The 13,167-nt window shown below is 35.4% G+C and overlaps 1 protein-coding gene across 9 annotated transcripts in view; it reads left to right on the forward strand.

Annotated features, from left to right (window-relative positions):
• ERBIN (erbb2 interacting protein) overlaps nucleotides 1–13,167 on the forward strand; it is a 125,683-nt gene that overhangs the window by 49,347 nt on the left and 63,169 nt on the right. For all 9 annotated transcript variants that reach the window (XM_035014551.1, XM_035014547.1, XM_035014543.1 and 6 more), the window contains exon 4: nucleotides 541–658. In XM_035014551.1, coding sequence (XP_034870442.1) covers nucleotides 541–658 — 118 coding nt within the window. The remainder of the gene's footprint in view (nucleotides 1–540; nucleotides 659–13,167) is intronic.

A 13,167-nucleotide genomic window follows, 5' to 3' on the forward strand; every position in this document is an offset into this window, starting at 1 on the left:
TTTTTTGGTATGGAATGTAGAACTGACCCATTTACCTACACTTTTGATTAAATATATTTTATTTTAAATACATTTTATTATTGTGATTTTAGCCTAAGCATATATTTGTTCCTTAATTTTTTTGTCCTCCCAAATCAGAATTATATATTTTGAGTCATTCTGAGTCAGTTGTACATATTTGGAGTTAATTTATGTAAATTTTCATTTTGGAATAAGGATGCTTGAAATACAAGTTCCAAAGTTTGCCGTATTTAATAGCCACTTATTTTTTACTACTTTAACAAAGAATACAACCATATAGGTACTGAGTGCATTTTGCTTGGGGCAGAAGTAGGAGGATGGAAATGATTGAGTAGTTCAGTTGTGTTCAGATCCATAATAGTATGAAACAATAAGAGATCTTCCCTGGTATTTATATAGGTATAATTCATTCAGTTTAACCACACTAATAATGTGGTTATTTATTTGTGTAAAGGTTAATAAATGAAATCGTTAAGGAAACTTAAATAATCAAAATCCTTTCTTCCCTTGTTTCAATAGCAACTTTTTAACTGTCAGTCTCTACACAAACTGAGTTTGCCAGACAATGATTTAACAACATTACCAGCATCTATTGCAAATCTCATTAATCTCAGGGAACTGGATGTCAGCAAGAATGGTAAGATTTTTTTTTCCCCTTGGCTTTCTGTACTTAGAAACATGTAATTTTATTAAAATTTCTATTGTGCGTTAACAAAAATACAAAATTAAAAAGTGTTATATTACCCTTTGCATATATAAAACTTATACATATGATAGTTTAAAGCAATGTGGAGATAAATGTATAAACTTTAAATGACCTTTTAATTAAGATGCTGTGGATACATGCATGTATATACTTACGTATCCTTAAATTTATATATTTATATATATTCATTGTCCTATTGTTTGTAATGATGAGAAGCTATTAACAACTGTAGTATCCACTGTTGGTTGTGCTATTCAATGGGTAGCCATAGAGAGGAATTTAATGTAGCTCCATTGATACTGGCATGAGTATTTACGTTACAGTGTTAAAGGTTAAAAATAAAGTTGTGCAACATTATAAATGAAATGAACATCATTGAATATTTATTGAAAGACCACTTTTGTTGAATACTGTATTAGGACCTAGGATTACAGTTGATGATGAGAAATTAAGGGACATGGTCAGTGTTCTCTTGCTGCATATAGTCTAGGCTTAGTTTGATATATACTGAAGACCGTGTGGAATATTCCAAAATGTTAAGTGCTTACCTGGTCCAATAGAGAGAGAGGTAGATACTTAAATTTTAGAATGAACATGTATTTCTTACATAATTACAAAAAAAAAATTACCAGAGAGTAAATATTAAATGGTCTGCCAAAAGATAAGACTTCAACAAACACTAAATACTAAGTTATATTTAAATAATTCTTGATAACATTTGGAAAAAACTTTATAGACAAGTCCCAAAACGTTAGTGCAGTAGCACCAGTAAATGCCTAGCAATCATATTCATAGCTCTTGGTTGCACAGTTGGTTTTTGTCTTGGTGATATGAATATACAGGAGTGATCTTTCTGTCATATCAGTTTTATATTTTAGGACTTAGTATGAAAACCACTTTAGGACTGATTAAAAGAATCATCCTCTTTTCACAATTAACAGTTAACTTTTAATGAATTTACAACTGTGCCTACCCATTTCTATAAAAAAATTACTTTAAATAAATAAAATAAATATATGTGTTTATTACATGCCTTCATTTACTAAACCCTAATTATTTTAGTTGTGGGCAATCCATATCAAATAATTGTATATTTTGTAGGAAGGTCATCAATTTAATAACTTTTGTTTTAAGGGTTAAATCCTTTTTAAGGAGGTATAATGTGTTCACGTTCATTCTAGGTTCAGGGAAGGTTATAGTGGTTAGTGCGCTACTGGGTTTTAGTTGTCAATAGCCAATAAATTTTAAGTTTGAAACTTGTAATTTTTTAAACTTCTTTTGAAACATTTAACTTTTGAGTTAAAAATTTTCTGTTACTTGGGGGCACTTGGGTTGCTCAGTCGTTAGAGCCTTGATCTCAGGTCTTGATCTCAGGGTTGTTAGTTCAAGCCCCATGTTGGGTGTGGAACCTACTTAAAAATTTTTTTTCTGTGATATGAAAAATCTGTGTTTAAAAAATTTAGGATTTAATTACTACTTAGATTGGATTCATTTATATCCTGTTTTTCTCCAACATTTAAAAAATTTCATAGCCAGATTAAAAGCCTGCATAAAAATTGACAGAACACTGGGGCGCCTGGGTGGCTCAGTCGTTAAGCATCTGCCTTCAGCTGAGGTCATGATCCCAGGGTCCTGGGATCAAGCCCCACATTGGGCTCCCTGCTTGGCGGGATGTCTGCTTCTCCCTCTCCCACTCCCCCTGCTTGTGTTCCTGCTCTCACTATCTCTTTCTCTGTCAAATAAACAAATAAAATCTTAAAAAAAAAAAATTGACAGAACACTGATGGATTCACCCACTGTTAGCATTTCGCCAGGTTTGCTTGCTTTCTCTTTTAAAAATTGTATGAATTTAAATATGTTCAGGGAAAAGATATGTTGTTGCTTATATAGAATTTCTATTTGGTAGACCTATTTAAAATTTTAAGTTGCAGACATGAACTTTACCTTTAAATATTGGAAGAAGCATTTCCCAAGAACAAGGAAATCCTTATACATAACCACAATATCATTATCACTTTCAAGAAATTTGACATTACATTTTCCCTGTTGCTTAAAAATGCCCCTTTTAGCTATTTACCCCTCTACCCCCCAGTTGAAGATCACATAGCATTCAGTTGTGTCTCTTCAGTCTTTTAAAATCAGGAACAGTTTGCCCATCTTTTTGTGTTTTTCATGACATTGCCGTTTTGAAGAGTTCAGGTCCGTTAGTTTTTAATTTGTGTGGCTTTTCCCCTCATGATTTTATTTAGGTTAAATAGATTTCTTCAGCTTGAAACATCTCTTTAAGGGTAGTTTGAAATGAGTTTCAATTCCTGGTGCTTTTTTTAGAGTGACAAGTATTGATAAATTTCAAAGAACTTAATCCACTGTCATTGTAGCTCTCCATATGCTGATAGTTAAGTGAACTCCATAGTATTACAGAACTATAGAATTGTTGTGACATTAGATATCATCAGGTTTAACATTCCATCCCAAAGAGTTGTTTTCTACTTTTTGATCTTTTTAAATGGGAAATGTTAAAGTATAAGGAAAGAGATCTGAAATAATCTTGAATATTACTAATACAATTGTATGCACCTGGGAAAAGCTGGCAAACTGCGACCACTCTTCATGGTATGAAAATAATACTTTGCTCATTTATGAACATGCTTGCATATATCCTAAAAAATGCATTAACTCTGGATTTGTTACTCTGAATTGAGAATGGTGCAATTATGGTGCAGCAGCATCCTTAATATCTTAGACTTTCATGCAACTTCTTAAAGAATAGTGTGTTTGAGTTATGACAACCTATTGGACTGTAGTGTTTCTCTTTTTTTTATTCTAGTTTCAGCAGGTTTTTATTGTTGATTATATTGAAAACCTGTTGTATATGATTTTATCAGCTGGTGTTTTTGAGGAGTTGGAAATAATTTCTATATGGTGAGAAGATTTAAGATAAGCACTCAAGTATTCTGCCCAGAAAGACAATGACATTAGCTACTGCTGTCAGTGAAACCTTACAATTTATTTTCACTAAAAATTAAATTGATTTATATATTCTTTTCTTCTCTTTCTTTGTGATTTCACAAAGGACCTCCTCTATATTTTAAGAGGCATAATCAGTCCCTTGCCTTTTACTTGTTTGCTTGTTTTTTTTCTCCTTTTTGTCTTAAACTCATCTAAATGCAACTGCACTGAAGTGTGAATTTGTTTAATTTGCTCTTCCTTTTGTGGCTAAAGTTTTGCTTTATTGTTAGCTTTTTAAAGAAATAAAAAGTTCACCACACTGCTGTCCCAAGTCATTGCAAAAAACAACTAGTGTTTGAGAAATAATCATTTCTTATGTTCAAATGCCTATCCTTCTTGAGAAGACTAAGGGGATGATGATTAAAACATTCTGCTATGTGGTTGATTGGGAAAGCTGGTGGGAAAAGGGAGGTATAAGAAATGAAGACTAACCTAGTTGTTAATTCATCTGTCTGAACACACAGAAAGAACAGAAAGCCAGGAAATTATAAGGCAGAGAAACCAGAAGGAATAGCTCAGATATTTCTAACTGATAGGGGAATGCTAGAGAGGTTAAATAAGGCCTTTCTTTTTAATTGAGTCAGAAAGCCCTGGAAGAATGAATTGAAAGTTTGTGGTGAAAACAGAAAGCAGTTCACTGAACCTGAGAAGATCTGATGATAGGGACCAACTGCTAGAAGAGGCTCTTCACTTTAAGCTCAGAGAAGTTAAATTGATTATGAGGAAAATTACAGTCACTTTATTTTTCTCCTGTTTTCAAATTTCTGAAATTGCTAATATGCTTTATAGTTGTTTAAATTGAGCTCTTTTAATCAGTTTGATTAAGATCATGAAAGAGGAAAAACCGTGTGTTAAACTAACCTAGAACTTAAAAATATTTAGACCAATGATCACTGGTCACTGCCAAGTATGTTAATGTAGACTGTAACTGGGGTGTTCCATTTACTCTACCTTACCATAGGCCTTATCACTCGTGTTATACCTGGTCAAATCATACATCTCTTACCCCTTGGCCAGTGTAATTATTTGAGTTTGCAATTCCTGATTTAGACTGTTTTGACTGGGACTCACTGTTATATTATGTACTGTTTATTACCATAGCCTTTTAAGTGCAGAAACAGTAAGGAACCACTATTAACTTATATTCTATAATTAGTGTTATTGAAGTATTGATGCCCTCCCAGCAGAGATCACCAGGAACTCACCTGTGGTTGAACAGTTCAGGTTTATTACTTGATGCAGTGAACAAAAACCCATACTAAAGGGTGTCTCAAGGTGTTAAAAAAAAAAAAAAAAAAAGACTTATTATAGGATTTGGACTTACATTTGGTGATATGAGGGAGGGTTTAAGAATATGAGGTTTTGCTCTGGATGGTGTCAAGAAGTAGGGGTAGTTCTATCATTGGGAATCCTTTATTTATTTATTTATTAAGATTTACTTAGTGTGAGTCGAGGGAGAACAGTCTTCAAGCAGACTCCCTGCTTAGTGCAGAGCCCATGAGATCCCATGAGATCACAACAACCTCAGCTGAAACCAAGAGTTGGACACTCAACCGACTGAGCCACCCAGTCATCCCTGTGATTGGGAATCTTAATTTTATCTATAGCGAGGGTAGCTTAGAACAAGTCTAAAGTTGTAATTGATAAAGAAATAGCAGTCATTCAATAGTTGGGAGAAGGGGTTGTTTGGTATTTTGTGTTTTGGATGATGTTCATATTTGTTCAGACATGATTATAGTTGACCCTTGAATGATGTGGAGGTTAGGAGCTTCAACCCCCTGCATTGTTGAAAATCTCTGTATGACTTTTAACTCCCCCCGCCGCCAACTTAACTATACTCACAGCCTACTGTTGGCCCGAACTATTACCCCTAACATATATATGTATAATACATATAACATACAACATACAAAATATGTGTTATATATTATATTCTTATCATAAAGTAAGCTAGACAAAAGAAAATGTTATTAAAATCATAAAATACATTTGTAGTACTGTAAAAATGGTTAAGTAGACTTGCACCATTCAAACCCATGTTGTTTAAAGGTTAACTGTACATACTTGCTTTTGTTTTGATCTTTCATGGTCAAAGAATGGCCTCGCCTGATGTTGATACTCTTTGAAATCATGTAGTTCAATAAGATAATACCAAGATGTCCCTTTGAATGCCAAGTAGCTAGCCATAAGACCAGGCCAGCTCCTAAATGTCAGGAAGTATACTCTTTCCCAGCAGTAAAGAAAGAGTTCTTCTGTAATTAAGCGATAGTAATATAAAGAGGAAAGCCACATTTTATAATATCTAATCTAGTGTTTTCATTTTATTAAGGTTGAGCAACAGAGTCAAATTGTTATAAAAAGGGTATGTCGCGAAGAAGGAACACTATTAAATTCAAGTGAGAATGAAAAAGGGAAAGATACTTGGAATTTTTAAAGAATTAAGAAGTAACTCATGATAAAATTTAGGTTCTGCATATGTTAAGGATAAAATGAGCCATCTTTGAAGACTGGCTAACACAAGCATTGAGAGTAGGCCTCACTGAGAAAGTGACATGAACAAGGACTTGAGATGTTAGCCATGTAGATATCTGAGTTAAGAATGTACCAGAAAGAGGGAACAGCCAGTGTAAAGTTGGTAAGGTATGAGTGTCCATTGTATGTGTGGGAAACAGAAGGCCAGAGTAGCTAAAACATAGTAAGCAAGATGGGAGAGTGAGAGGAGTAGAGGTCAGAGAGATAGAGCCTTGTAGGTATTAGTATGTTCTTTGACATTTACTCTCAGTGACATGGAATCATTCGGAAAGCTTTGAGCAGATCGATCAGAGCATGATCTGATTTGTGTTTTAAAGACTTACGCTCGCTATATGTAGAAACATTATGGGTACAAAGGTGAAAAGTAACCAGTTGGGCTGCTATTTCAGTCATCTCTGGTGATAGTGATGGAAGCAGTGAGATATGGACAGACTCTAGATGTACTTGAAGGTTGAGTCCACAAGATTTTAAGATGGATTGAATGTGGGACATGAGATAAGAGATAAGAGATAAAGATGACCTCTCAGTGGTATTGGTCTATGCAAGTGAAGGGGTGGAGTTGCTGACAGCCAAGATAGGGTCATCTGTGGGAGTTGTAATTTTTAGTGGAAAAAATCAGTCATTTTTGGACGTGTTACATTTGAAATAAGATATCTATTTATTCACAGGGGTCCAGAATTTTCAGTCAAGAGGGAACTCTGCTAGCTATACATATGTGGGAGTTGTCAGCGTATAGATAGTATATAAAGCCAGAGGTCAGATACAGTCACTAAGGGCATGAGTGTGAAAGAAAAGAGACCTAAAGAATGAGTCTTAGTGGCAACCCAACATTAAGAGACCTGGAAGAAGAGGAGAAAGGTACAGAAGATCCTGAGAAGAAAGACTAGTGAGGAAGGAAAGAAACCAGTAGGATGAAAATACTTTTCTTTGCTACATTTTAGCTTCTGAGGAAAAGGAACCATGTTTTAGTATTTATAGTCTGTAATAGTGTCTAACATTGTGTGTAGTTGGTACATATTTGCTGAATAATACAGAGTATAGGTAATTTCAGTTTGGGCCATGTTTTGTTTGAGATACGTAAGCAATACCTAAAGGGCATTTGAACATTCTTATTTGGAGTTAAGGGGAGGGCAGGGAACCAGAGATACAGATTTAGAACCTGTAGGAATTAAAGTCATAGTAAATACAATGCTAGCAGTTTGTAAAAGCAGAAAACCCGTAAGTATTTCAAAACTACTCCTTTAAGGAAAAATTATTACTATGTATTCTGAAAGCTGGAGATGATTTAGAATTACTTATTTCACAGATACTGGTTACTTTTTGTAAACCTCATACTATGGATTAAAGTACTTTAAATTTTTAAAAATATAAAGTATATGGTTGTGGAAGATGATAAAAGCATTATTTTCCATAAAATATTAAAATTATAGAAATCTAATAGAGAACTCTTGAAATTATTCTTTCTCCATATAAAAGTTTAGATCAGTAGAACATGCTATACTCATTGGTCTTTTTCTCCTTACACAGACTTTATCATGTACTAAAAATATTACAGCTCTTGGGGCGCCTGGGCGGCTCAGTCGTTAAAGCGTCTGCCATTGGCTCAGGTCATGGTCCCAGGGTCCTGGGATCGAGCCCCACATTGGGCTCCCTGCTCGGCGGGAAGCCTGCTTCTCCCTCTCCCACTCTCCCTGCTTGTGTTCCTGCTCTGGCTATCTCTCTCTCTCTGTCAAATAAATAAATAAATAAATCTTAAAAAAAAAAATTACAGCTCTTGGGTAATATTTTTTATGTAAACGATTTCATGATACTTCAAGGACGTAAAAAAGGCCAAAGAAATGAGATATTTAGCTCAGTTTTTTAAAATGAAGTGGGTTGCTAATGAAAACTGTGGAATGTCCTTCCCCTGTCCTTCCTCTAAATGTGGGATGTTTTATTTTATTTTATTTTATTTTTTATTTTTTTATTTTTTAAAGATTTTATTTATTTATTTGACAGAGAGAATGAGAGAGAGAGAGCACATGAGAGGGGGGAGGGTCAGAGGGAGAAGCAGACTCCCTGCCGAGCAGGGAGCCCGATGCGGGACTCGATTCCGGGACTCCAGGATCATGACCTGAGCCGAAGGCAGTCACTTAACCAACTGAGCCACCCAGGCGCCCCGGGATGTTTTATTTTAAAAGATGTGTTTTGATAAGAATAATACACCGTGGGGGCGCCTGGATGGCTTGGGTGGTTAAGTGTCTGCCTGTGGCTCAGGTCGTGGTCCCAGGGTCCTGGGATCGAGCCCCGCATCGGGCTCTGTGCTCAGTGGGGAGCCTGCTTCTTCCTTTCCCTCTGCCTGCCACTCCCCGTGCTTGTGCTCCTGCTCACTCTCTGTCAAATGAATAAATCTTAAAAAAAAAAAAAAAAAGGAAGAAGAAGAATACACTGCATCCAAGTGGGATCCACTCCAGATATCCAAAGCTCCTTCAGTATTTGGGAAAATTAATCTGTGTAGTTCACATTAATAGGCATATAACTAATTCCATTTTTTGGTGTTTACGTAAGAGAAATGAAATATATGTTTATAGAGTGATTTTTTTTTTTTAAGCAGATGTTGATAGTACCTTTTTCATAATAATCCAAACTCACTGCCTTTTTTGCCATTTTTTCTTCCATGTCTCCCACTTCTGGGCCCTGAGTACCACATCTGCCCTGGGACCCCTGCTGCTACCCCCCATACACATTTGTTAAAGTTTTAAGTCAGTTTAGCAAAAGAGTACTGTTTTAATCTATTAGAGTTATTTTAGTGTATCCTATAGAATTATCACTTGAGGCAAATTATTTGTTATTTAAAGGACTGATAAGAATTAGAATATGATTCAGCAACAAATATTTTGTATGTAAATGAATAAGAGAAAAGAAGAAGGAACAAAATTAGTGTAAAAAATATGGATGTTATTGGTAGTAAGTCAAATTTAGTAAATGTTTGCTGTTCAAAGGTACAATATACTAAATAGTTACATGTGCTTAGGACAGAAAATTGCATCAACCTAAACAAAATCTTCGAGCAGTAATAGAAGACACACAGATACTAATAAGTAATTCATTGTGTACATACCCTAAAATGTGTAATTGGAAGTGTTAAATTTCTAGGTAAAAGAGATACTCTGTAGATCAGTACTTCCAATTTTATGACTTCTAACAAGGTTTTTAAGTTTTTTTACCATTAATAAGAAAATAATTCTGTCCCTCATTCCCTCCAAAAGCAACATCTCTCATGTTCCTGTTACCATCATTTTATTAAAAAGTGGCTTTTCACTGAAAAAGAATGAATACTATAAAGCCACTAAATTTTATTTTATTTTATTTTATTTTAAGATTTTATTTATTTGAGAGAGAGAAAGCAACAGATAGAGAATGAGCAGGGGGAGGGCAGAGGGAGAAGCAGACTCCACTGAGCAGGGAGCCCAAACGCTGAGCTTGATCCCAGGACTCTGGGATCATGACCTGAGCCAAAGGCAGACGCTTAACCATCAGAGCCACCCAGGTGCCCCTAAAGCCACTAAATTTTAAAACTTAGATGAAATGAAAAATAAATTTCCAAAATCAACTGAAGAAGCAGAAAACTTGAAAAGACCAGTCAATACAATATTAAATTGGATAGTCAGAAAAACCACCAAGCCTACTTTTAAGAGCAAGTTTGACTAAACCTTCATGAAATTGGGGTTATCCCTAATTTATAAAAACTATTCTGTAGATTAGAGTATGGGGGAAAGTACACAACTCTGTAAGGGTAAAATACACTTTGATAACGAAACTAGATAAAGACTATTTAAATCACAATGTTGGGATCATGTGTTGGGATGACAGGAATTACTCTGCCATAGATCTCATCCTCCATCAGGCTAGCCCAAGCCATCCCAGCCATGTTTCTCACAGAACAATAAGAGGACCCTAACAGCTAGTGGAAATTAGCCAGAGAGCTATTTAAACTCTCAATTTCATCTACTCGGCTGATGTTTCATTGGCCAAAGCAGAACACATGGCTGAGCCCAGAATTAGGAGATAGGGAAATTATACTTAATATTTTGATGGGAGTAGTTGAAAGATCACATTGTAGAAAGTGGTATAGGGAGTGAGTCCATTAATGCAACTACTCCATCTCACATACCTAGAAATGAACTTCATAGAAAACGTGCAGTACAATCTAAATGGAAGAAAAGTACAAAACTATGGAATAGATGAGTAGAAGGATCTAAAAGGAAAGACTGTCAGGAAACATAACCATGAAAGAATCTGGAATATGACAGAGGTGCCTCTACAGATCAGTGGAATAAAAAAACCCAAATATTTTGTTAGCACTGGAACAGTGGTTTTGTATGGGAAATATACTAAAATAAATTGCAAATTAATTAAGGATAACAATATGAAAAAGTTACAATTATCAGATAATGTAGAATATTTTTATGACTGTGATAGGAAAGAGATCTTATTCAAGATACAAAGAGCACAGTAGGGGCACTTGGATGCCTCACTTGGTTAAGTGTCCGACTCTTAATTTTGGCTCAGTGTCATGAGATCGAGCCCTGTGTCGGGCTCTGCCTGGAGTGTGGAGCCTGGTTGGGATTCTCTCTCTCTCTCTCTGTAATAAATAAATCAATTTTTTAAAAAGCACAGTAGTAAAGGAATGAAATTTCTGTATGACTAAATAATACATGACAAACTGTGAGAAAAATTTGATATACTAGTATTTCTAAAGAATGCTTACAATCAGTAATGAAAAGATATTCCAATAGATGTGCAATAAACAGGGAGTTCAAAGAAGAAGAAATAAAAATGATCAGTAAACACATGAAAATGTGTTGAGTATCACTAGAAAATATCAAAAATATCTAGTTTTAATTTAAATATACATTTATATTATTACTGGTGAGTTTCAACCTCTTATATTGGCATGTAAAGACAATAGCAGATGTTGACAAGAATATGTATAAATAGGTATTGTGGTATGTGAAAATTGGTATTGTCACCCTGGAAAGGAGGAGTTCAGAAGTATCTAGTGACATTGATAACTCTGTGCCATGTTCTGTTCAGCTAGTGAAAAAGAGAGGCAAAGTTTCTCCCCTCAGAGAGCATGTATTCTTAGTGGTAGGCTGGTAAACAAACTTCTAAAGATAGGTAAGTATATGTTAGCCTGCTTGACATTGTCCCATGTATTCTGTTATGTTGATATTTTTTCATTCTACTTTTTCCCTATGTTTCAGATTGGCTAATTTCTGTTGCCATGTCTTCTGGCTCACTGAAATGTTCTCCTACAGTGTCTAATCTTGTTCTCTCTCTCTCTTTTTTTTTTTTAAGATTTTTTAAAAATTAAAAAAAAATTTTTTTTTTTAAGATTTTATTTATTTGACAGAGAGAGACACAGTGAGAGAGGGAACACAAGCAGGGGGAGTGGGAGAGGGAGAAGCAGGCTTCCCCCCGAGCAGGGAGCCCGATGCGGGACCTGAGCCAAAGGCAGACGCTTAACGACTGAGCCACCCAGGCGCCCCTTTTTTTTAAGATTTTATTTGAGAGAGAGAGCATGCGCAGGGGGAGGGGCAGATAAAGAGGGCAAGCAGACTTCCCACTGAGCACGAAGCCCGATGTGGGGCTCAATCTCAGGATCCTGAGATCATGATCTGAGCCGAAGTTGGACACTTAACCCACTGAGCCAGCCACTCAGGAACCCCAACCTTCTTTTAATCCTGTCCTGTATTTTTCATTCAGATACTATATTTTTTATTTGTGAAGTTTCCATTTATTTCTTAAATTTAACTTTTTCCTCTTCACCATTTTGTTCATTTTTTCCCCTTTAAGTACAGTAACTGTTTTAAAGTTCTTTTGTCTCTGAGTCTGTTTCTAGTAACTGAACAGTGGTAATGTTTTATAGTGGAATATTTCAAGCATTTACAAAAGTAGAATATAATAAATCTGGTGTACCTGTCAGCCAACTTCAGCATGTATCAGTATATTGAATACCTCCTAGTATACCTTCGTCTATACCTCCTAGTTTGCCATTCCTGATAGTTTCTGTTAAGATTTTATTTATTTATTTTAGAGAGCGAGAGCAAATGGGGTGGGGGAGGGCAGAGGGAAAGGGAGAGAGGGAGTCTCAAGTAGACAGTGCTGAGGGTGGACCCCCACGTGGCGCTCGATCTCACAACCCTGAGGTCATGACCTGAGCTGAAACCAAGAGCTGGACGCTTAACTGACTGAACCAACCAGGTGCCCCTTCACCTCTGATTATTTTAAAGCAAGTCACAATCTTTTTCATACATAGAGGTAAAACCACTCTACTGTCATACTTGAAAAAAAAAACAGCTAACGGTAATTCCTTAATATCATTCAATATCCGTCATTGTATGTATTTGCTAATTTGAAGATTTGCATGACCTCTGTAAATTCCAGCAAAAGTAAAAGTTCCTAAAACTGAAATTGAGAAAATGAGTTATCTTGACTGTTAGAGAAATTGAATTTGTAATAACAATGGTAATAAAACTTTCCCTTAAGGAATTATTGAGCCCAGATTTCTTTAATTGAAATTATCGTGAACTCACATACAGTTTTAACAAAAATTGCAGAGTAGTCCTGTGTACTTGTTACCTAGTTTCCCCAGTGGTAATATTTGGTAAAATTCTAGAACAAGAGAGATACTGACATTGATACAGTCCCCCAATCGTACTCTTGGGTCTCCTCTTACCTGGGTAGTTCCTCAATCTTCCTTTATCTTTTTTGACCTTGATAGTTTTAAAGTTTACTGGCCAGTTATATAGTAGAATTTCCCTAAATGTGGATTTGTTTGATGTTTGCTTATGATTAACTTCATGTTACACGTTTTTGGCAAGAATATGACGATAATGGTATTGCATCCCTTCCTA

The sequence above is a fragment of the Mirounga leonina genome, unplaced genomic scaffold (assembly GCF_011800145.1).
Source record: "Mirounga leonina isolate KUSES-001 unplaced genomic scaffold, KU_Mleo_1.0 Mir_168, whole genome shotgun sequence".
NCBI lineage: Eukaryota > Metazoa > Chordata > Mammalia > Carnivora > Phocidae > Mirounga > Mirounga leonina.